The 24,964-nt window shown below is 46.6% G+C and overlaps 1 protein-coding gene across 2 annotated transcripts; it reads right to left on the reverse strand.

The window, feature by feature from the left end:
* Positions 1–1,680: 1,680 nt before the first annotated feature.
* NCLN (nicalin) lies at positions 1,681–22,935 on the reverse strand. 2 transcript variants are annotated; one of them, XM_037885544.2, is made up of 15 exons: positions 22,561–22,935; positions 16,584–16,774; positions 16,213–16,357; positions 15,319–15,413; positions 14,886–14,966; positions 14,571–14,674; positions 13,651–13,739; positions 12,673–12,812; positions 11,896–12,074; positions 11,506–11,593; positions 11,361–11,399; positions 11,091–11,254; positions 10,198–10,251; positions 10,031–10,109; positions 1,681–7,903 (listed from the first exon to the last, which is right to left on the reverse strand). In XM_037885544.2, exons 1-15 carry the CDS (start codon positions 22,739–22,741, stop codon positions 7,844–7,846), a joined length of 1,689 nt encoding a protein of 562 aa, XP_037741472.1. In that variant the 5' UTR covers positions 22,742–22,935; the 3' UTR covers positions 1,681–7,843. The 2 variants fall into 2 exon arrangements, with proteins under 2 accessions (XP_037741472.1, XP_037741473.1); XM_037885545.2 differs by having other exon boundaries at positions 11,091–11,251; positions 22,561–22,851.
* Positions 22,936–24,964: the final 2,029 nt, after the last annotated feature.

The raw sequence follows: 24,964 nt of genomic DNA on the forward strand, positions 1-24,964 counted from the left end.
GTAATCCCCACTCTGATTTGTGCAGTGTTTGTCCATGTGACAGCTGGCTGTCACCCCAGAAGGGGTTGCATTTCAGGAACGCTGTATGTAAACAACATATAGCTATTTGGTATTGCAGGGCTGCTGTGGTGGTCCCAGGATATTAGAGAGACAAGGTGGGTGAGGTAGTATCTTTTATTGGACCAACCTCTGTTGGTGAAAGAGATGAGCTTTCAAGTTTGTAAACTCAAAAGCTTGTGTCTTTCACCAACAGAAGGTGGTCCAATAAAATATTACTTCACCCACCTTCTCTCTCAAATATTTGGTGTGTAAGACACTATAGCAATGGAAGATGTTACAACACCCCAGGTGACCAAAGTCTATAACCACCAGGGAGGTTATATATTTAAGACTTATAAAAAATATTTGGCTTAACAAAGATTGCTCTGAAAGTTCCACACTGAACATTTTTGGCTTATGTAGCTGCAGTGTTCAGTGCCAATGTTAAAATCAGGTAGGTAGAAATCTGCAAATATCCACTGGCACCAGTGGTAAAAGTTTGTGGGTTGAAAAATTGTCTCAAACACAGGTGATAAGCATTCCTGTTTGTGGCACATTCTCTACAACTGGAAGTGTACATTGTGGCCCCAATCCAAAAGAAACTAGGGTTGGCAGACTATACAGACACCCTTTGGGTCCCACCATTGTAATATCTGCTAGTTATATAGCACTTTGGAGACATCCAATTATAAGCTTCTCAGGGCAAGGACAGTCTGATTCTCTCTGGACTGTGCCTGTGACATTATGGGTGCTAGGGGAATATAAATAATAATCTCATGTAGAGAATTTCCCAAGAAGGTTTTAACATCCCTGTTTTACAAAGGGGGAAACGGAGGCATTCACACACTTACATGACTTGCCCAAAACTAGAGAATAAGAAAGTGGCAGAACTGGAAACACAACTCAGGGAGTTCCTAACCTGACAGACCAGGCATCATCAGGACAATTAAGACACTTTTGCTCAGTCTTTCTATGCAAAACCAGTACCCACTAACCCCCAGTTTATACTGGGCCCAGTAAACCAGTTTATACTGATCTTCAGCAAATGATGCACAGCTCATCTTACTAGAGCAGCATATTGCTGGCGGTGGGTGTTTATGTGTGTGTCTCCTTACAGTGGAAGCCCAGGGAGGGCCATGCTGTAAAATATTTTTTGTACTCGGTACCCAGATGCATGACCAATGGGCCTCAGGAGGAAGGAGAATTAACCGCAGGGACTGCACTGCTTCTACTCCAGCTGCATGGTCTCCGTTTCTCCATTATATTAAAAAGTAAACTGGTGGTTAAAGACATCTAGCACTCCTACAGTGCCCAAAACACACAAGCTCACTAAAGTCAATAGAAAGACTCACATTGACTTCAACGAACCCCAGAAGCCTTATTGCCATGTAAACTCAGAGGCTTGCTGCTATAGCAGAGTTAAAGTCCTCAGCTCATATACACACTACAGCAGCAGAAACGGAAAGTTGCAGCTGCTCCTCTTTGTAGCCTTTTGGCAAAAAGTTTCATATGCTGAGTGCACTGGTCTGCTATGCATTTTGGTTACAGCCACCTCCTGCTCTTTGGTTGTTTCACCATACCAGACATTAACACAGGCAACAGGCTCACCCCTTAGGCACACAAAGAGTAAACAGACATGTCTACTGATAATGATTTTATTTTTCTTTTCCAGAACATTTTCTCTCCATAATGCACGTCCCCTAATTAAATGCATTGAGTGATTCCGGAAAGAGACACAAAAAACCCAACAAGTCTCTGCAGTAAATTAAAAAACATCTCTGGCAGTGAAAATAAAAATTCACCATTTGTGCCTATGTGTATTGATTGTACTCCTTCCTCCAATGGAGAATGGCCAGAACTGAGTGGTACCTGCCAAACAACAACAGATGCACAAGTCTAGAAGAACCGTTATCATGAAAACGGGCGCACACAAAAAATGCAGGATTAGTGTTACCGTGGAACAGCTCTGTAGCCTAGCATTGGTAGCACAGGAATAGTCTGATGAACTAGAGCTAGTGCTCTGCACTTGCAGAGAAGCAGGCCGGTGGCCTAGCACCTTTTCCATTTATGTGCAAAGAAATCCAGACTTGGTTTTGCAGGTTATTGGGGGCTAAGAATGTTAGTGTGCCTCTAATCATGCCTCGACAGGAAGAGAGCAATGCCTCCCGTGGCTCACTGACAGCTGCTCCAGGACAGCCAAGATGAGGTGGTGGAAGGTTATGTTGGTTACTCCTGAACTGGCAAATTGGTAGATACAGATTAAGCGTTAATAGATGTAGGATGTTAGAAAAATCAGGGTGTTGCTCAGGGTTTTCACAAGCAGGGACAGGATCTTCAACTACTGAATTATACGGGGCAGACAACATGCAGCTTTGGGTTGGAGGCTGGAAGACCCATGTCCAACGGGTGAGAGGCTTACTTATGAGAGGAAGCTGAGAGGCTTACTTTTAAAAGCAACCGGCAAAGCCACAACAGAAAGTTAAGCACTCAAAATACATTGTGACTAGCCCCAGGACTCAGATAGAACGGCATTAAGATTTAACTAACCCCTTTAAGCATTCTTTTTGGCCTTTCAGATAATGTGCTGGATCTGCTAGATGGAAGAAGTCTTTATGCAATTGCTGACACGGCCAGTAGTTGGGTTATCCTAGATGAATGAGTTCTGGGGGCTTCATTTAGGAAGCCAGAAAAGCCAGTGAATTGCACAAAGCCTAAAAAATAATTATAGCAGTGAGCCAAGTAAGTTGAGGCAACCATCAAGACTTTAATTTAAACCTCATTTTTACATGCTCAAAAGATAAATTCAGCTGAAATTATCCATTCTTCATCACAGTACAGATGAGACAGTTTTGGAATTTATAAGCAAAAATGTATCCAGATGCTTTTGTGTTATGGGTAGCTGAAAAAAAGCATGCACTGCTCATTTTAAGCCAATTTGGTTTGGTGCGTGTTATGGGTTTTCTGTTTGTTTTTTGTTGGTGGTTTGTTTGGGTTGTTTTGCTCACCCCCTCCCCCTAAAAAGTAGCAGAAATCTACAATTTAAAATGTTCATATTGGCTCATCCTCAATGAGTAGAACCCCCTTTCAATTTGCACCTAAATATAACTAAGCTCAGTGTTTGAAAAGTCCTTTTTGCACGTGCAGAGTATTAAGTTTGGTAACACTAGAAGGTACAAGCATAGGATTAAGTATTGGAGGTAGTTTGTATGTGGCAGGTTTTCAAGATAGCCAGCTTTTCAGCACAGTAAACTCTCTTGCCTGGCCAAATTCTGCCATCCTTAAATCAAGCAAAACTCTTACTGAATTCAAGGGGAGTTTGCTTAAAGGGATTAGTTCAATCTTAATGCATTGCTGTCTGAGTTTCAATTCAAGATTGCAAAATTTGGCCCATTATATGTAAACTTTTTCTACCGCAATTATTATACACCAGACTCCACAGGACAGAGCTGCGGTGATAACTTCTAGAGTTTCTTCCCTTCTTGCAGAGATTATAAACTCAAAAACAGTGTGGGGATTACTAATTCTACTGGCAAAAACCAATCACTATTGTTCAAGGAATCTATCCTCCTCAAACCTAATCACTCTGGACTGATTTTCTTGTGTGCAAAATAGGGAAGTTAAAATAAAAACATTCTTAAATGTAGTAACACAGGCTGCACGGGAGCAAGTTACGTGTGTATAGCCTCCCCAGCAGTCTGTGTGAGCAGAGAGACTGAAAAATGGTGGCAATAGACAAAGCCTGTTTGGAAAGCGTAAGTAAGTGCTGTTTCATAGCCTTAAGATAGCAGGGAAAGTTGAGAAGGATGCTAGCAGCATTGTCCCATAGTTGCATTTTAGCTAAGGCATAATCTTGTCCCACCTGCATGAACTTGGTTACCCATTTTAATTATTACTTCTGCCAGGCAAACCAAAAGCAGAGACAGGGCACATGGGTAGGCTAAGGGTGAGCCATGGCCCATGCCCTGCAGATATACCTGAGAGATCACAGTGGTCCCTTCCGGCCTTGGAATCTATTACATTCAGACAAACGGTGGCTGGATTTCTTCCTGTATGGTATTTTATGGTTGGGAAGATTAAGCAGATACTGTGAAATCTGAAACTGCCTGGTGCAGCATCATCACTTTTCGTTGTTACAAAACAACGCAAGGGACGGCACACGGATTGGTTGGAAGTTTCCAGTTTGACTTTGCAAGGGGAACCCAGCAAAACTGACAACTCCCAGCAATAAGACATTTTAATTTCAGGGACCTGCAATAGTGGGATGAGAGTACAAGACTGCATTCATACACTGAAAGATTTCAAGGCCAGATGGGACCACCGCGATCACCTAACCTGAGCTTCTGTATACAGCCGGAGAACGTCCCCAAAATAATTAATAGAGCAGATCTTTAGACAAACATCCCATCTTGATTTTAAAGTGGTCATGGGAAATCCACCACAACCCTTGGTAAATTGTTCCAGTGGTTCATTACCCTCTCTGTTAAATGTTTATACCTGATTTAAATAGATCAAAAAGTGGCAGCCACTTTCTGCTTCAGCTGTGAGGAGGCTGTAATTCTGCTATCGCACATTGAGGAATATATGAATGCTTTGGTATCAGCAGGAACACTGTGATCAGCAATGCAATGCCCCTAGCTGCAATAATTACCATGAGCTGAACTTACTTTCTATAGTGACAGGATAGGGCTAGGCATGCCTAAATGAGATCACAGGGTAAATTGCTTTGACTCTGGAGAGAACAGGTCATTGTTCCACCAATGCCTTTGAATATGCATTGTAACCTTGTGGCCCTACCCTCCTTGGTTTAAGATAACTGCCACTATGTTATTTCACATTATCAGGAACTTCTGGTATTGATTTCCCACCATGTAAAGAGCTGTAAACAGTTGGTTTAATACTACAACCTTGAAGGGATCAGAGCTGCAATCAATTGTTCACGCTGGCGGAGATGTTTGTTACTCTCAGGCTTCAGCAGACGCTGGAACAACTTGTATAGGCGGGCTGCTGAGCGCCATTGAACCAAACTGTAAACCCTGAATATGATGGAAACCACTTCAAGCTGCGGCACCCCCGTACCCCTAATTCCAGCACCTATGAGCTTCAGTCTCTTCTTGTCTTGAAGATGCCAGAATGGGCTTTTCATTGCGTATGCGAGTACACTGGCTCTGTTCGTTTCTGCCCACTATTAGTAAATATTACTTATATTAAAGTGAATTAAAGCAGGATTGCTCATAACTTACTTCCTATTAGCTGTTCTAAATGGAGTAACGGTGTCCCAGCAAGCCTGGTTCAGTAATGAGCTGGGATGAAGGAAAGGAGACATTCCTTGGGGTGTAGAGCACTAGCAAGTTGCAACACAGTTATAAGCCTCTGAAACATCTTCGTATGCACATGATCAGTAAGGGTTTACAATCTTAGGAGCATCTACCTGTCAGACTATCTGTAATGGGCATGCTCCATCCTAAGGCTGAGCAGGACTCTCCGTGCAATTGCTCCTCCCAGCTGCTGCATGCAGGGCATAAAATGTTACAAGGCATAAAAGCTAATGGCAGTCAAATTTTTCCTCCAACTATTCCAAAGCAAGAAGGAAACAGGCTTCAAATCCATTAGGAAGGGCTTGTCCAGAGGTGATGCTAAAACCACCAAACGCACAGTGGAACCTATTTTAAGGAAGCACCCAAGAGCTAGCAAAAGGCACGTCTCTCGAGGGCCTGATTTTCAGAAGCACTGGGCACCTATGATACCAATCGAATGTCACTGGGAGCTGCAGTAACTCAGCAAGTGCTTCTGCTAATCAGGCCCGTTAGAGTGAGCCACTGTGGATTCGAAAGCTTGGCAATAGCGTGAAGAGCCTTGGGCAAGGTGCATTTTCTCTTGCTTTTTAAAAAAAAGATGGTTGAAAAATCAGGGTTTCAATCCCTATCCAAAGGACAATACTACTAAGGGCATCTGGCTACAATCCACCACTTTTTCCTAGCTAATCCATGTTCAGTGAATAATGCAAATGAGGACACTCAGCTAATGTTTTTCTTGCTTACAGGAAGGTGGATAGTTCAACTCCAAGCCACAAAAGATCGAAATTCAGCCTCAAATGGAAAGCGGTGTTTTAAATAAAGAGAGTCATCTTAGCTTGTAGAAGTACTAGATCTATGCATGGAAGTACAGTAACTACAGAAAGTATTTTAAATGTTAGATTGCTGTTGCCTGCAGGAGATTTGGGTCTTTAAAGTGCCATCTACAGATGCCATTAACTTACAACTTTTGGGAAAGGTCTTGAGAGGTTTCCATGTAGGAACATGGTGGTTACCACACTGCTGCACCTACTCTGCTAAGCAGCCTGGGGAATCATCAGAAAATGGTTGCAAGACACAGTGTTCCACTTACCTGAGGCTGTGAAATTCAGAGGGGTTTAAAATGGAGAGAGAGCATACTTTGGCATTTGTCTGTCTAGACTGGAAAATTCCCAGGCCTCTGCACATGCATTAACAACAGCTTTGGGCAACAGTGTAATTTCCCCATCGTTATGTATTAGCAAACAGAAGAAGTAAGATCTTGCTTGAGAAAAAAAGTACTGGAGAACAGGTGAGCTCCAGCTGTAACACGTGCTCTTAGCTACAATCTGAAAACAGTAATGTTTAATGACATTTTCATAAAACCTTCTTAAAAATCACCACTAACATCCCACCTCCCTCCAAACATACCACAGGGTGCATGTAAAGGAAGCAACAACAGAGCCTTGGCAAGTTACCAATACTATTAGGCTAGGACCAGTGTTTTATAAAGAATAGTGATGAGAAATGCTAAACAAGACCCTGAGATGAACAAGACTAAAATCTGCCCAACTGCAAGTGGAAAGAGAAAGGAATGGAAGCGAATGGATTACTGACCGGAGATCATGACAGGAACTAAGTCGCTCCTGCTTATATTATTAATCTAACCATCAAAGTGTTTAAATATACAGAATGGCTTGAGACCTGATCCGGCAGCAACTATAAACTTAGGAACCCCTTAAAAAAAAAAAAAAAAAGAACACCACACACCTGCACACATCAGTGAGAGTTAAGCACAGAGTGGCAACAGCATCAAACTGAGGGATATCAACCTCAGAGGAACCTGGGCACAGCGGAATGCAGCCTCCAGCTGAGGGAGCAAAACATGCTATGGAAGGAATCCTACTGTGGCAACCAGTTAATGATCCTTTCTCATTTCCCAATCAGATTAACAGTCAAGATCGTTTACAGTGCACTTCCAAAAGGAGAACCGGTTATTGCACTGTCCAAAGAAAATGCAATAAGCGGTTTGCTGAAGACACTGCTTGCTGAGAAGGAAGAGGTGCAGTATGAAACGCGCTAATAATTATCTTTTAATTTACATGTGCACATTTTTTAAAAAACGAGTGCTCTGAGTCCAGTTGGCTGGGCCGAGCTGTCCATCCCCTTGCCCTGTGGATTCAGCCTCCAAGCTGGCTGTATGGCACATGCCTGTGAAACCAGGTTCAGCACCTTCACACTTACAGAAACTTCTTGTTCGGAGGGAACTTTGCATCAGCCATTCAGTGTTTAAACAATCTGCACGGATTGACTGAGTCTCTGCGCATCTCCCTCGCCACAAAATGAAGGAAAATGGACAAGTTGGGGGGAGACCCAAAAACAGTGCACAAGAGTTGAAAGTTCTGTTAATCTCTGCTTTCCTCCAGGATGGTTAGAGGAGAGAGGGAGAAATGGCAGGAGCCAGTGGAAGGCAGAAGCTCCTGCTGGGCTCACGGGTGGCTCAGTGCTGCTCGATGGGTTGGTGATTTGCCACTTCACTGCTGCTTGGATTTAAGGGATAATCTCTGTACCGTCTTGTAAAGGAGACCAAAGTGCTAGAAAAGGGAGGGGGGAAAAGAGTAGTGAGTCCATGACAGTGCTAGCAAACTGGCAATGTGTGATCTTCTCTGCTCACAGGGAAGAAGGAGCTCATTAGGAGGCTGGAGGCAGTGCTAGCATATAAATGCAATATCTGAGTCAGGGCTGAGTTCACACTCATAACCCTGCCCTAAGGAGAACTCTGCCTCCTTCTGGATAGATCTGCTCAGGGCTTGGCAAACTAGGCTCAGTTGTTACAGTACAGCAAGTGAAGCCAGGGTTATGAGGAAAGAACAATGAATTACTTACAGAAACACTCACTGGGCCTGCCCGCAGTACCATCATCAACTCCTGTTTTCATGGAGAATTGCCAGGAGTATTTGCTGTTGATCTGCAATCAGTACTTTTGGAACCTGCTCCAATTGAAATGGATGGCAAAACTCCCACTGACTTCAGTGCACATGATCTGGCCCACTGATAGTAACATTTGGCTTGTAGTGATTTGGGGATTGCAAAACAACAGGTAAAACCACAGATTAAGGCCAACCGCTAATCCTTTAACACTGGTCTTATTTTTTGCTGTTTTAGAAATCATTGAAAAACCCACGTGAGTCCTATTTTCTTTTAAATGACCTCTGCAGATATTCAACAAACCCTGGTTACAAACCCTAACCTTAGCAGCAGCCTCCAAATGACCCCTCATCAATCTAGCTAACTAATAAGAAATAAATGGGTGGACAGGACCATTTGAATTATACAACAGTATTCTGTGCTTTTCTTTCTATTTAATATTATTGTTAATATATAAAAGACATTCATCAAATGGTGGGCATTTCCTGAAGCATCTAACTTAAAAAAAGAAATAAAAGAAAAAGCTTGTTATGAAACAAGAGGACTGGGTACAGACTGTGACCCAACATGGTTACCTTTTATTGAGCATTTAACCCAAGATCAGGAGCCAGACTCTCAATGGTCTCTGTGACACAGCACCACATATTCTTCATGGTGATATTATACGATTATGGCATAATTATGATGTATTTTATGCAAGATAGGTCATGTGAGATATTGGAAAGGTTATGATTTACTGAATATGATTATCTTATTTGCATGCACGTATCATTTTTGTATCTGAAGCTAGGAATACTGACTATATATCAGTATTACAAATGTGTTTACACCTGGGGAATGCCCACTAGACAAGATGCTTTCATTCTGAAAACCTGAGTGGGGAAGGGCCATTAGCGAAAACAACAGGCCTTAGAAGAAGCTTATCTCCCACCTGGGAGCCTTCCTGAGGATGCTGCAGACAGACTCCGACTCATGGCTGCTGTGACCCTACAGGGACATTTGACCAGGTCACCTGGTGCTGAACTCCATCTTGGGGCATCAGTGTTTTTCCACTGACTGGTGTAGGAACCAAGCTTTGAAACAAAGGGTTCCTGCCATATGCAAAAACTATTTAAGGCAGGGAAGTGATATCATCTTGGTTCTTCACTGACTCCTCACCCAAAGAGACCCCTGGAAACACCTGAGGAACAAAGACTGCACTGGGGGGGTGGGGGGTGCTGGACCCACTAAAGGGATTTTTAGCCTGTGAATTGAACACCTGGGGATTCCAAGCTATAAACAAGTGCAGCTTGCCCCTTAAGAATCTGCAGCCTGCTAGTATCATCACTTAGGGTGAGGATTTGCTATTCATATTGGATCTACGTAGTATGTTAAGCTCAGTTTGCATGTTTCGTTTATATGCTAGGTAATCTGCTTCGATGTGTTTGCTATGCCTTATAATCACTTAAAATCTGACTTTTGTAGTTAAAAAACTTGTTTTGCTTTGTCTAAAACCCGTGTGCGGGAGTCATAACTCGGGGCAGAAAGCTGTTGTATATTCCTCTCCACATTGCGGGAGGGGGCTGAATTATGAGCCTGATAACACTGTGAAGACACCCATGGAGGTGAAAACACCAGCACCAGAAGAGTTAATGGGTCTCAAAAATCATGGGTCCTCTCTCATCCAGAGAAGAGTCTCTCTCTCTCACACTCTGAATTTGACCTGAATGCCAGTAGAGCATACCTGGCTCATACATTCTTATAGTTTAAAGAGGAAGTGAAGGAATAGAAGGATCGCTCCTTTTTTTCCTCACCTGGACTGCAACATAGGCAACTCCGAGGTAGACTGCTATACAGAGAGCCAGGAGCAGGTCAAAGATTGCTGGCTTCACCCTGAAATGGACCAACAAAGGGTGAGGTCACCAAAGGAGTTACAACCCTAGAGAAAGATGAAATACCCAACCCCTGCCTTAATATATACCTGTATGCGTTCATCACCTGCTTCAACTGGTCATAGAAAACAAACTCAGGGTCCCTGTGGAAAGAATGAGCTCTTCAGATGGTGCAACATTTCTGGGCGCTGGTTCCAGAGGAAATAAAAACAGCCCCAGAACTCACTCGTCTCCTGTCCCCCTTGTCACACAAGCAATCAACCAGTGACAGGTAAGCTTGACAGCCTCACATACCCCTTTAAGCCAGTTTACAGCTCTCAGCAGGTACCCGGATAAACTAGTACTCATCTCCTATCCCAACCAGAGAGGAAACCTTGGAAAGCTGAACCCCATTCCCGGGGTGGGGCAAAATGCTGTTTATTTACACACAAGAACAAGACCATTTGTCCTCCATTTCCATACAAATTTTTAGCTGTCTCAAAGAGCCAGTGCCCTGGAGACACCTCACTGGGCTCACAAGCATCTTCATCCCAAGCAGCTAAATCAGGATGAGAGACTGCCTTTGTTTTAAAAGCAGGCAATGCTCTCCTGGTGCCAGAAGACTGCTGCTCCTCTCTCACTGCCTTCAGACAGGGTACCGCAGTATTTAACAAGGAGGACTTCTGGAGAAGGAGGGGGCTGAACAGTGAAAAAACAAGCCCTCCCTCTTCTCACTGATGAAGATACGACTTGTAATTATGCCCACTGGAATTCTTGGGAGTTCCTTAAAGAAGGCAGAATGTCCTGTTAAGAGTGTAAAAAACATGTGACCAGACTGTACAGGTGCAGCAGGAAATGGGGGGTACAGGCACCTCACACGCTGAGGAGAACACCTGAGAAGCTGTTACTCTTGGAGGCAGGAACGCAATAAGGGGGAAGTCAGTTTAAGCATGTCAGGAGCACACCACATTTTCTCCCTGCCCCATTTACCTGCCTCACTTACCGTTTATCTGCCTTCACATGATGCTGCTTGACATCCTTCAGATAGCGGCTCATGTAATATTCTAAGGTGTTGAGGAAGGTGCTGTCTTTATCTACAAGCTGGGCCGCTCTGGGCTGACTGGTCAGCCAGTCCATCACAGACTCCAGCTGCTCCTGCTGAATCTGCTGCAGAAAGAGGACGCCAGAGAGAGAAGACAAACTTATGCTGCTGATCAAAGGTCTCCAGAGCCCTCTCCCCCCAGGCTACATCTATGCCCCCCTGCTCCCTTACCATCTGCTCTGTGAAGATCTGCAGGTCAGCAGGCGCTCCCTGTGAAGAGAGAAAAGGGATGCAGTTGCAAAAGCAGGCATGGTGGTGTAGGAGAACCGAAAAACCTGGACAACGGGCAGCGGGTGCATGTGGGGGACAGTCTTACCTTCTCAGTTAGGTTGTAGATGACCCGAGTCAATGCCTCAGCAATGATCCTGGTGTTACGGGTTAGAGTCTTAGAGTCAACTCGTGACCTACAAGAGAAGGGAGGTGTAAATCTGGCTATGGTAACAGTTTTCTCTCAGGAAAGCTCTTTTCACTGCATAGAACTATGGTGAAACTTCATCCATAAAGGAGGAAGAAGAGGTTGCCCAATCAAGACACAGTTATAGACCCAACACTCCCAGGTCTTGGTCTTGATTTCTCAGTGTTCCTGATGTGGTGTTAACCACTTGAAAAAGTTAAGACACCGGAACAATCATGTTTGTAAGTGTCTCTAGCCCACATGTCCATTCAACAACTGATCTGCTGGCGCCTTCCCCTCAGAGCCACTGACCTCATGTCCATGATGCTGTTGCGCGGGCCGTCCCGGTGGCTCTCCAGGTGGGAAATGGTGAATGCAGGCAGGCGGCGGATTGCAAAGCGTTCATGCTCCCATGCCAGCATGTCCTCAGCCAGGTTTATCTTCTTGTGCACCATGGAGAATTTCACTTCCGGAAACTGGCTCGCGACCACCTGTGGGAGAAGCCAAGCAGCCCAGGAAAAGGGTGACCCGGAGGTCATGGAACAGATCCCATCACTTTAGAACACATTCCCCATCCTTCCTTCTCAAAACCCAGGCTGGAGTTCTAGTGTTATAGATGGTTACACCTTCCCTCCCCCGGGCCTATTCCAACAAGGGTATGTTTCTGCCAACGTCCTTCAGGAAGGGCTGGTTAAGGCAGATGCACCCGGAAAATATGTAGCAACCCTGAAAACCTGGCTTACAATATTAAAGCAACATTCTACAGTCCCCAAGCTGCCAAGGCAGCCATCTGCGGCAGGAGCTGGCTAGTCAGTTGGTACAAGCAAGAAGCTCTAAAAGGAGCCATTGTTTTAAGGAAAGGGGGATTCCCAAATGATAGATAACTCCTTGCACCAAATCAAGGCCACCAGAAATGAGGCTTGGATGATATCAGGGCTTCCTCCCCTCATCACTTTTAGCCACGTTAATTTCACACCCTCTATCCTTTATAGAAGCAGAAGAGCTCCCCATAGCAACTCACACCCAAATGCCCATCCATGAGCACATGCACGACCCACCCTCCCCAACGAAGTTGACGTTTTTCGTTACCATTTCCAGCTCCCTCAGAAAAGCATGCTGCAGGGTCCCCTCCTTAGGAGGTTTTGAGACGTGGAGGTGAAGACTGTTCCCTCTGCCCAGGGTGTCAAGGCACAGAACAAATGCCACATTATCCTGCAGCAAACTGGAATCTGAAACAGACGCATCCAAACCCATGAAACTCCACCCCACGCTTTCGGGGCTAGACACATGTGCAGGACATATGGAGAGGAGATCTCCCAGCATGGTCAGATATGACAGATGCACAGTAAGGAGGCCAGTATGCACCCTATAACTCCTCTTACAACAGCTGCAATACAAATAGCATGGAAGACACTTTACAATATATACCTTATTATAGTGGGTCAGTATGGATTCAGCTGATATTAAAAGCCCATCCAACCAAACAGAACATGCACACAGGCAATAATGGATATCTTCCACCTGAGGATCTCAAAGTGCCTTACCCACATATTAATCCCCATAATCCTGTAGGGATAGATCAGTAACATTATCTTGATTTTAGAGGGGAAAACGGAAGCAGAGAAGTTAAGTGACCCATCCAACGTCACACAGCAAGTCAGTGACAGTCAGGAAGAGAATGATCTCCCAATCCCAAGTCATGCTCTAAACACTAGTCTGGGATTCCTTTGTGCATACTCACAGAAGATAACAGTTTCTCTCTGGAATGTACATTTGCTGGAGGAGTTCACTGTAGGTCCTAGTCCTGACGCACATACTTCTCATGTCCCTGACATGTTCCTCAACCAAACAGCCCCAAGACAATCACATTCTCTCCAGAGAGCACAGAACACATACAGTGATCTAATCTTTGGCCTGCAAATGGCATCACAGCCACTCAAGTTAGTTTACCACCCCACTCCCTATCCTAACTTATCACAGCACAGACAGTGGATGTTTTCATGGCTGAAGTTGCTCCACCCAGCTAAGCTTGCAGTACACTGTTCCCATCCTAGGTGTCTGTCTCACCTGTGTGATCCAAGTTGTCTTCTAACCACCTCTTGGTTCCTTGATAGTTAAATTTACCACCTCCAGATGCAAAGAACAACAGATTATACCTGCCCACCAAGAAACAGGGAAAATATAGTTAGCAGAATTGACTCCTTGGCTGTGGCGGCAGCATGCCCAGGCTTAGGAGAAGTAAAGAAGGACAGAGCATAGAATCCAAGTTGAACTCTGCCCAAAGACTAACTTTTGCTCGTTACTATGAGCTGTGTCCCTCAGTAAAATCATGAGCGCTTTTCCTTTATATACCATATGCACTTGACTGCAACATCTACACAGGAATATGACAGAATCCACATACTAACAGAAGGCAAGGAAATGCCTGCTGGAACACACAGTTCTTACTGAATATTTGGCACTTCTGTACTTTACATTTCCAAGGCACTCTACACACATTAACCAATCCCTTCTCCCAATCGGCTTGTATCTCTAGCCTCACTTTGCTGATGGGGAAATCCAGACACACAAGTTAAGGAACTTGCCATGGGCCATGCAGTAAGACAGTGGCAGAGCAGGGATCAGAGCACAAGAATTCCTGGCTCTTATCCTACCCTCAGGTCCACTAGATCATGCAGCCTCTGCCTTGCACAAAGCATAAACTGATAAGCCACTCCAAGGAGAAGAAAGGAAAAAGCATGATAATTCATGAACAGCAGATGTGTAGGAAAAAAGATGAAATTTTAGTTTTATTTCATAACAGAGCTTGTGACAACAGCACACAGGCAGCCTGGTTTCACCCTGCCAGCCCTGTCACTGTGCTAAGGGACTTTGCACGTATAACACTTCACAGGTGCAGGATTGTTCACGAGTCCCTCTTACAGCCAAAACCCCTTCCACGTGCCCACTCCCGCCCATGCTCTCCAGTGGAGAGAGCAGCTTCTTACCCAGCATGGGTACGTTTGTAGGTGTAGAGTCGAGAAAAGAGCCTGGCTAGCTCCAATAGCCCAGAGATGCCACTGCCGTTGGAGTCTGCACCATGAGACAGCCACTGCAGGAAGAGAACGGGAGATGTAAAGACAAGCCTACATGACAGCGCTCGCCCACCCCACAGAGAACAACTTCCGTTGCAACACACTGACTTTACAGGCTCCTGTGGAAAGCACCCCGCTAGCAAGAGGGTGGAGAAGAGACAGGGATACAGGTCCCAGGAAGTAACCCATTAACAGAAACAGAGAGCTGCGGGAAAAAATAATACTTACTGGGGCCACGCCGAAAGAATCATAATGGGCAACTATTACAATGGTGGGCAGATCCTCTCCTCCCAGACCAGTCAGCCTCCCCTAGGGATGGAACACACAGGAGCATTACCTAGCATCCCCTCCTGCATCACCCTATTGCCTGGAGTACAGGGGCACAACAGACCACTCCTAACCATCACCCAGTCAATTTCTAACAGCCCCAGTGCTGAATCATACTCCCACTGACTTCCAGTATTGAGCCCTTAACCTGCTTTCTGGCTTCTGAATCCAGAAAGGTAGAAAAGCTGCCTCTACAACGTGGCTGAAAAATCTCTGATTTCCTCTGAAGAGGCTTTAACTTCCAGTCTTTAGCAACGCACCACTCAGTGAATTCCTGGGCTTTCCTATAAACATTAGCAGCCCAGATCCCAGTTCTGATCCATCTAGAACTCACCTCCAGGCTGGTTATGAGCCAGTCACTGATAGCTTTGCTCTGAGCCCCACTCGTAACCATCTGGAAGCCGTTGGCAGTCGCCGTGTGCAGCAGAACTAGAAAAAAAGAAATATACTGGGGGGAAAAAATCTTATCCCTTTAATTCCCTTGATAGCTGATTCACAAAGAGTCTAGCTTTGTCAAATAAGCCCATAACTTCTCTGGCTCACTGTTTAAATTTCCACATCTAGTGACAAAGCATTTTAATTCTGTACAAAAATCTGAATACTTTGAACTTCTACAGAAACTTTCACCCGAGGATCCAAAAGATGTTACAAACTACTAAGCCCAATACTCTTGACAGATAGGTAAATATTAAAGCCATTTACAGTGGAGTAAACTGAGGCACTAAGTTTTTAAGTTACTTACCCAAAGACAGTGATTAGTGGCCGAGCCAGGAATAGGGCCAAAGAGTTGTGAGACTCAGTAACCCGCTATAACCACTTAGAAAAAATAACTTTCCACCAAATTTTACTGAATTTGGCCCCTAGGCTGTTGCAAATGAGATGAAACAGAAATAAGGATTTCTATGGAACTATATTCCTAAATCATGTCACTCCAAGTAAAATAATAACTTAGCCCTTATATAGCCTGTTCGTCCACAGATCATTATCTCCAATTTGAAGATGGGGAAAGTGAGGCAAGGAAAGATTAAGTGATCTGCCCAAGTGACACATTAGGTGAGCTGGGAACAAAACTCAGGACTCCTGGGGTCTACCGCCCTAGCCACTAGATCACACTGCATCTCCAGAATTTTGTGGAAACCTTTGCCTACCATTCTTAGACACACCTGACTGAGGAACATTATTATGGCTAGTTTTCTTCCTTTTAAACCCCCCTTTTGCTGCAACTCACCTTCAGCAGCTGAAGCCGAACCCTGTGATGTAGAAGCAACCCGTGTTTGTTCATAGATGGAGAGCAGCTCTTCATCCTCTACTGCAAAATAGACCGGCACAATGGTTTCCATGGCCAGCATTTCTGGCTCTATCTCCATGAATTGCTGAGAATTTAGAAGGAGAGGGGCACACTTAGGCTCCATTGAACTTGCAAGGAGGCAGGCATACTAATGGCCAAAGCAGAGGGGCATAAATCAAAGTTTTAAACTTAACCTTGACAGAGTAAAAACCCCATTAAACCACAACTGGGAGTTTCAGTCACTATATTGTACCTGAATCTTTGCTCCCTTTCTCCAATAACATCATCTCTCTGTCTGGAGCGATATTTACCCTGACAACATCCTGCGGCACTGCTGACATGGCCTTGGGCAAGATGATCACCACGGCCCCAGCTGACTGGCGGAGAGCCTTCTGGTACTGCTCATACGAGAAATCCACTAGCCGCATCATCACGCAGCGGCGGCTCAACACGTCCGCCTCTACAGTGCGGGCCTCTGTGTTTAACACTGCATTCCTGGTGCCTGCAGGGAAGGAGAGGACAAGACCATCGGCTAGATCTCATCAATACCAGCATCCCGTTCCCAGAACACTCTCCATGCTAAACAGCCTTGACTATTTCCACAGTCACCAGCAGAGACAGGTATTTGTAATCACTTAAGTTATTCCTTTCTCCCTTCCCATTCCTTTTGAACACCCTCAGTTTTCCCCCCTTTCCCCTGTGGGATACACTAATCATCTGCCCCTGGGTTCCTAAGCCCACGATGGGCACGTTAGAGGCAGTCACTGTGCACTCATCTACATCGGTTACAACCACATTTGTGGAACCATATTCTGACATGCTCACCTGACCCCATTACTGATATAGTACAGTCAAACCCACACAGCACAACGATATATGAGATCTGTTTGCTACTCTGCATCTACCACCTATGTCTGTATCAGTGCTTTCTGGGAAAATCTGGGCAGCAGGTTGTTCAGGCAGCTGCATCCTCTGGCTTTGCGAATAGCTTCCCTGAGAGCACAGGCATCAAGCTGAACTGAAATGCTAATAGACAGCCGTCTGAAATAATATATGAAAAGGTGTTGGTTATACATGAATAACTTATTCAAAATATAAAATCAGAAATTTGAAATTGTGGAAAATTGATAAGCAAAACAAAGGGACACAAGGAGAAATATATGGCCGGCAGAGTTAAGGACAAAACGGAGTTCTTTAACTGTAGTAGGAACAAAAAGAATCCTGACAGTGGCGTTGGTCCATTACTAGATGGAATTGATAGAATTATCAATAAAAATACAGGAAGGCAGAAGTGTTCAATAAATATTTCTGTTCTGTATTTGGGGAAAAACATAATCCAGTCTCATCATATGGAAATGACAACACTTTCCATTCCACTAGTATCTCTGCAGGATGTTAAACAGAAGCTACTAAAGTGAGACATTTTTAAAGCAGCAGGTCCAGATAAACTGCATCCAAAAGTTTTTTAAAAAGCTGTCTGAGGAGCTTGTGGGGCCATTAATGTTGATTTTCAATAAGTCTCGATGCACTGGGGAAGTTCAAGAAAACTGGAAGAAAGCTAATGTGCCAATTTTTAAAAAGGGTAAATGAGATGACCCAGGAAATTATAGGCCTGTCAGCCTGACTTTGATCCCAGACAAAGATAATGGAGCGGCTAATATGGGACTTGATTAATGAAGAATTAAAGGAGGATAATATAATTAATGCAAATCAACATAGGTTTAGGAAAACAGATCCTGTCAAACTGACCTGATATCTTTTCTTGATGTGATTACAAGTTTGATTGACAGTGTTTTTATTGACAAAGATAACAGTGTTGATATAATATATCTAGACCTCTCTAAGGCATTTGACTTGGTACCACATTACATTTTGATTAAAAAACTAGAACGATATAAAATTAACGTGACACACATTAAATGGATTAAAAACTGGCTAACAAATAGGTTTCAAAATTAATTGTAAACAGGGAATCGCCATCAAGTGGGTGTGTTTCCAGTGGGGTCCAACAGGGACCATTTCTTGTCCCTATGCTATTTAACATTTTTATCAGTGGCCTGGAAGAAAAAAAAAAATCATCACTGATAAAATTTACAAACGACACAAAAATTGGAGAAGTGGTAAATAACAAAGAGGACAGGTAACTGATTCAAAGCTATCTGGATCACCTGGTACACTGGGTGCAAGCAAACAATGGGTTTTAGTATGGGTAAATGTATACATCTAAGAACAAAGAATGTAGGCCATACTTATAGGATGGGAGAATGTATTTTTAAGTCAGTCAACATGCTTGAACATGGCAGTACCCCAATTCACATTAGTCTTGCCTGCATGGATCGCGAAGGTCAGGGCTAGCCCGGCTTACATGGTTACTTGTTTACAGAGGAAAGGCCAAACCTCTTTACAATGTAAGCACAGGGTTTTTTGTTTTTTACTGTTTAGGCCCCAATGACAGCAGCACATCCAGGAACCGCATTACACCTTTACACAACAGTGTTTAAACATGGTCTTTGTTAGCAGAGTTCTGCCACAGTTTCCCTGAGCAGCGGGAACACGAATTTTCATTCTTCCCGAGAGCTGCACTTCGTGCCCCACTGCATGAAGGTACGCAGTGTAGTGTGTAATGCAGCCTCAGTCCCGCAATCAGATCCACAGAGTTTACGGTCAGAAGGATCATCTAGTTTGGGCTTCCATATAACACAAGTTATAGAATTTCTCTAGTTACCCCTCCTTGAGCCCAACTAGTACAGACCTCTGCCCCTACACAGACACAGGGATCTACACCAGTGGATCAGATTGCATGATCAGAGGGGCCTATATCTATAATATACCTCCCAGACAAACATCTGCCCACACTCATCGGGAAAACCATGCAACAATCCCAAGAGCAATGACTGTTTACAGGGTTGTAACTAGCATATTCTGTTCCCAGCATGGACCTCAATTTAGATGCTGCTGCAGAGTGAGCTCAACATTGTTTTCTGTTGATACTACAAGAAAGAGCTCCTTTTTATAATTTCTCAGAAAAATTAAATATGTATATCGTTATTCATAATCTGAAGGACTCTATTTTAATAGAATTAGAAACAAATCAAACTCTGTTCTTAACTTGCTTCAGGCTCCATCTTTTAAAAAACCTAATTGATCCCATTGGAAAGGAATTTGAGAGTTTGGAACAACAAAAAACTTTTGCCCCAAAGAACATCTGGCCTCAGAACACACACAGAATGGGAACATTAGCTACCCAAAGCGTTTAGCAAGGGATAAAGAGAATACACAATTCACTTAGCTAACCAGAAAAAGAAACAGCATTAAAAGTTAATCGCAAGCATCTAAAAAATCAATATGCTGCTTTTCTAAGAGTCCAAGAACTTGGAATCAGAGAGAGCTGTTGTGAACACTTGACTGGATTTAATATTCTTATAGCTGAAGTCAAGGCCAACTGAAATTTGTGCACAGTGCCTCCTACTAAACCTGCCAGTGAAGACTACTGCAGTCTGAAGAGATCTAGCTCAGTATCTCCATGAGAGAATACAGCTACGAGCTCATGAAGTTCTCAAGAATGGAGGTTTGAACATTGTCAATGATTAAACTCTGGTTCAGAAATAACCACAAGGATCCAGTCCATTCATATATCTCATAGGCCAATATCAGACCAGGGGTATAATTTACAAGGCACACAGATCTAGCCAACACTAGTTCACTTTTAGTGCCGTTTAATCTTATGGAATTTCAGAAAGATCTAGAGATTCAATCCCCAAAGTTCTAGGACATGAATCTAGGGCTGGATCAGGGATACCTAAGTATTTCTGGAGGTCAACAAATGGCTGAAGTTTTAGACCACAATGACAAAAAATTGTAAGATCCACACAGGAGCAGAATATAAACCCTAATTTGGCTAGGAACAGAGCCCTTAGAAACCATACTTGGTTCCCTGTTAATCAGCATATGAGAAGGGAAAAGGTTATAACATTTAAGAAATTCATGCCGGATATTATATTTCTGACTCAAGACAAGATGTTGAGCAACCAATAAGAACGTAAAGTTCAAGAACATCAGGACTGAGAGAAAGATGAGGGAAATGTAATGTGAAGAAAGGGCTGGGGAATAGATTGGAGAAGGGACTAGAACTTTCAGACCAGGGAGCAGTGAGGCATATGTCGGGAGGAAGGAAAAAAGTGAAAACGGAATAGCTCAGGAAGGAGGAAAGTTGACCTTTGAACAGAAAGGAGAGGAAAAGTCAAAGGCATATATGAACAGAACAATTTAGATGCCAAATTCTCCAACATCAGAGACTGCAACTCTACTGAAGCCAGACCAGGGCTGGATTTAGCCCTAGGAGTGGGAGAAGAACTTTGTAATCACAGAACGGAGCTAACTGCAATGCTGACGTGTTGTGCAAGAAGCACCCTGGTGCAGCATTACAGGAAACTTCAGCTGTGGCCATGCAGCCTGCGCTCCCTTTCTCGGTGACCTCCGGAGATGCCCTTAACCCTTCTCCCGGCTTCTGTGAAAGCAGTTATAAATCTGGGCGAAAAGTAAAAACCTCACTGGGAACCAGATGCTAAATCTAAGCTGGGTTCCTCAGCTAAATAAAGTTAGCAGCACAGACAGGACATCAGCTGATGTCCGACAGCGATTAAAGCCCGTGGGTGGTGGATGCAGGGAAGAGAGAAGCCCCCACACTTTTTTTTTTTTGTGCTCACTGGAGAGGATATTGCCAAACAAGGGGTTTCCTGTCTGGGCCACAGCCACTAGAACGCAAAGCCATGTCCAGAAGCTGGTGCTTGAAGTACTGCCCCGTTCTCTGACAGAGCCCTCTATGCCCAGGGACGCTTGTTCGTTTCATTAGGCCAACGCAGTCAACTGAAAAGGTGACTGAGCTCCAGGTGCAGCAAGGCTGCCATGGGATGAGACCTGGCTCTGGATCCCCAGCCTGGGGAGCGGCAGGATGTGCCAAGGCAGATACCATGGTGACAGGTCAGGTGGGCCTCGGGGCACGGCTAGGACAGACAGATCAGGGGGCAGTGAGGAGGCGGGGAAGGGCTCCAGGGAGCCGCAGGCTAGGGTGCCCTGACAAGGAGCACGCAGGCCGTGGGGGTGCAGGCCACAGCACTGTCTCCGAGATGTAGGTCCGGGCCAGTGTCGCCCAGCACCCGGTGGGGTGTCGCCCGACCCAGGCCCTGCACCCACCGGCCCGGTGCAGGGAGCAGAGCTGGGTCCGGCCCCTGGCGGGGAGCGCAGGCCACCCCACTTGCACAACCTGGACAGGCCCGGGGATGGGAGACGCCAGCCCCCAGTCAGTCTGGCGGGGGGCCAGGGCGCCTCGGAGATCAGTGGGGTGGACGGAGGCCGGGCCAGATTCACCCTAGGGCGGGCTGGGGGTGCAGAGAACCCTGCAAGCCGGGCCCCGTGGGGGGGGAACGGAACTGACGCTCACTCACCATAGGGCCGCCCCGAGGCTGGGGGAGGGGGCGCGAAGCCGGGCCAGGCCCGGGGGAAAGGGGGCGAAGCCGGGCCAGGCCCGGGGGAAAGGGGGCGAAGCCGGGCCAGGCCCGGGGGAAAGGGGGCGAAGCCGGGCCAGGCCCGGGGGAAAGGGGGCGAAGCCGGGCCAGGCCCGGGGGAAAGGGGGCGAAGCCGGGCCAGGCCCGGGGGGAAAGGGGGCGAAGCCGGGCCAGGCCCGGGGGAAAGGGGGCGAAGCCGGGCCAGGCCCGGGGGAAAGGGGGCGAAGCCGGGCCGGGCCAGGCCAGGCCAGGCCCGGCGCTCGCTCGCTCGCTCACTCACTCACCGTAGGGCCGCCCCGGGGCTGCGGGAGGGGAAGGGGGTTAAGCCAGGCCGGGCCCCGCGGTTATGGGGGGGAGCCAGGCCGGGCCCGGGAGGGGGAAGCCAGGCCCGGCCCGGGGCTCACCCACCCACCCACCGTCGGGCTGCCCCGGGACTGGGGGGGGGGGGGGGGAAGCCAGGCCAGGCCCAGCCCAGCCCGGCCCGGGGCTCACCCACCCACCCAGCCACCCACTCACCGTCGGGCTGCCCCGGGGCTGTGGTGGGGAGGGGAAGCCAGGCCCAGCCCGGCCCGGGGCTCACCCAGCCACCCACCCAGCCAGCCACCCACTCACCGTAGGGCCGCCCCGGGGCTGCGGGAAGGGAAGGGGGTTAAGCCAGGCCGGGCCCCGCGGTAATGGGGGGGGGGGGGGAGGGAAGGGGAGGGGGAGAAACCAGGCCGGGCCTGGGAGGGGGAAGCCAGGCCAGGCCCAGCCCGGCCCGGGGCTCACCCAGCCACCCACTCACCGTAGGGCTGCCCGCCCAGCTCGTACTGCTGCATGCGATAGACCGTGAACTCGTGGGCGGCCTCGGCGGCGGGCGGCGGCCCCAGCAGCAGCAGCACGGCCGGCACGAAGAGCAGGAAGCTGAGCGGCAGGCACGAGGCCTTCAGCACCGACTCCAGCACCTCGCCCGCCTCCTCCAGCATCGCCCCGGCTGCCTCGCACCCGGCCACCCGCCGCAGCCTGCAGGCACCGCTCGGACAGCCCGGCACGGGGCGGGGGGGGCCTCGCCCGCAAGCGCTCACGGGAGATGGAGTCCTGCCAGGGGGCGGGGCCCGGATGGGGGGGCTAGAGGCCTCGCCCCGGGGGCTGCTGGGAGGTGTAGTCCTCTGGAGGCGCGTTCGTTGCCAGGGCTGCTGGGAGTTGTAGTTGAAATAAGAACAGGAGTACTTGGGGCACCTTTAGGGACCAACAAATTCGGAGGCCCAAGTCCTCCTGTCCTTTGTGCGGCTGCTACTCTGAAACCTGTAGTTGAAATACTTCCCTCATGGATTCGCAAAAAGAAAAGGAGGACTTGTGGCACCTTAGAGACTAACCAATTTATTTGAGCATGAGCTTTCGTGAGCTACAGCTCACTTCATCGGATGCATACTGTGGAAACTGCAGAAGACATTATATACACAGAGACCATGAAACAATACCTCCTCCCACCCCACTCTCCTGCTGGTAATAGCTTACCTAAAGTGATCATCAAGATGGGCCATTTCCAGCACAAATCCAGGTTTTCTCACCCTCTGCCCCCCCACAGACAAACTCACTCTCTTGCTGGTAATAGCCCATCCAAAGTGACCACTCTCTTCACAATGTGTATGATAATCAAGGTGGGCCATTTCCTGCAGGAATCCAGGTTCTCTCACCTCCTCACCCCCCTCCAAAAACCACAAACACAAACTCACTCTCCTGCTATTTTCTGAAGGGACAAGCTACCATAACGCCAAAAGAACAGGAGGACGTGTGGCACCTGAGAGACTAACACATTTATTCGAAAGCTTATGCTCAAATACATTTGTTAGTCTCTCAGGTGCCACAAGTCCTCCTGTTCTTTTTGCGAATACAGACTAACACGGCTGCTGCTCTGAAACCTGCCATAACGTCGCAATCCCTGAGGGACAATCTCCACTCGTTGCTATGTTTGCTTTCCAACAACCAACTCTCTGCATCACTTTTCATGAGTGATGTACCCGAAAACTTGGATGCTCATATCCAAACTGTATTCTTAAATGTATTCACCTAAATTTGAGTTATTGCTGATTATGCACTATATGCATCTTATGATTTTAAAAATGAACTTTGTATTTGTGGATAATCTAAGCACTCTACCCAGATGTACAGACACTCATTTCTTAACCTGTCTGCTTCTTAATTTTTTAACATTAGCTTTAATAAAATATTTATAGAGAGCTGCAAAGGCTGCTGGGAGTTGTAGTATTTCCAGGATCTGTTGCAAGGGCCGCTGAGTCCTCTCACACCCTTCTCTGTTTAATGTTCTTCTCTAGTTTCTATGCACTCAAAGTTCTCCCCCACCCACTGGCTCAGCTGGTTAAGCCACCATCAGTTCATAGCCAACAGCACAGGAGAGTGTGATGTGGTCAGCATCCCATCCGTCCCCCTTTGGCTGCCCTAACCCAATGGATCGGGTACCCATTTCACGGCGGGGTGGACTGAGGTGGCCTTTCAGTATGAGATTGTTAAACTCACAACCTTCAGGTGCATAGTCAAGTGCCTCAACCACTCAGTCACCCCGCCTCAGTTGCATGACACGCACAATGCACCAGCTTGCCAATAGGGAGGGTGGCCACTCACACATTCCAGTATCTCCAGGAACAGCCTCGCCCTGACCCCACCTCATTGTTCTGATCTCACACACAGGGTGTGTATGAGGTCACGCCACACCGATGGGGTGCCCTTTTGAAGACAGCCCTTCTGGAATGACCTGGCATGGATGGCATGTGCAAGGTCACACCAGCGGAGGGATGCTCTTCACTATGGCGTCCCCCATTTGACACCGGACAAAACCACAGCCAGTTTTGGCTGAGTATCAGACAGGGGACAAACAGCAGAACTGTCCACTTTCAAACCGGACAAATGGCCTGTCTATCTCTAGGCCTCACCTCTGTTTCACAGAGACCAGCTCCAGGGCCAAGGCTGAATCATTAGTCCGCATGGACCAGTTAGTGGCAGCTTACAATGAGGACCAGTTAGTGGAGGTGTGTTTTTATCAATGGAAGCACCAGTCCATCACACTAGTACCCACTAAATACTCATTTCACACAAGTGGCAAACAGCCATCAGATGGCAGGGATTGTCCATTTACAAGCTGGGCCGGTTTTGACCAGTGACCCAACAGGGAAGGGCTCTGTCTCCCAGTC

The sequence above is a fragment of the Chelonia mydas genome, chromosome 25 (genome assembly GCF_015237465.2).
Source record: "Chelonia mydas isolate rCheMyd1 chromosome 25, rCheMyd1.pri.v2, whole genome shotgun sequence".
Lineage (NCBI taxonomy): Eukaryota > Metazoa > Chordata > Testudines > Cheloniidae > Chelonia > Chelonia mydas.

Excerpts from the sequence above, each read along its gene's own strand:
- NCLN (XM_037885544.2), bottom strand. The coding sequence starts at position 22,741 with ATGCTGGAGGAGGCGGGCGAGGTGCTGGAGTCGGTGCTGAAGGCCTCG. Across the intron at positions 16,358-16,583 it reads TGCCGCAGGATGTTGTCAGG|CAATTCATGGAGATAGAGCC; the intron begins GTAAATATCGCT and ends CTAAATTCTCAG. Across the intron at positions 10,252-11,090 it reads CATGTGAAGGCAGATAAACG|GGACCCTGAGTTTGTTTTCT; the intron begins GTAAGTGAGGCA and ends TTCTTTCCACAG.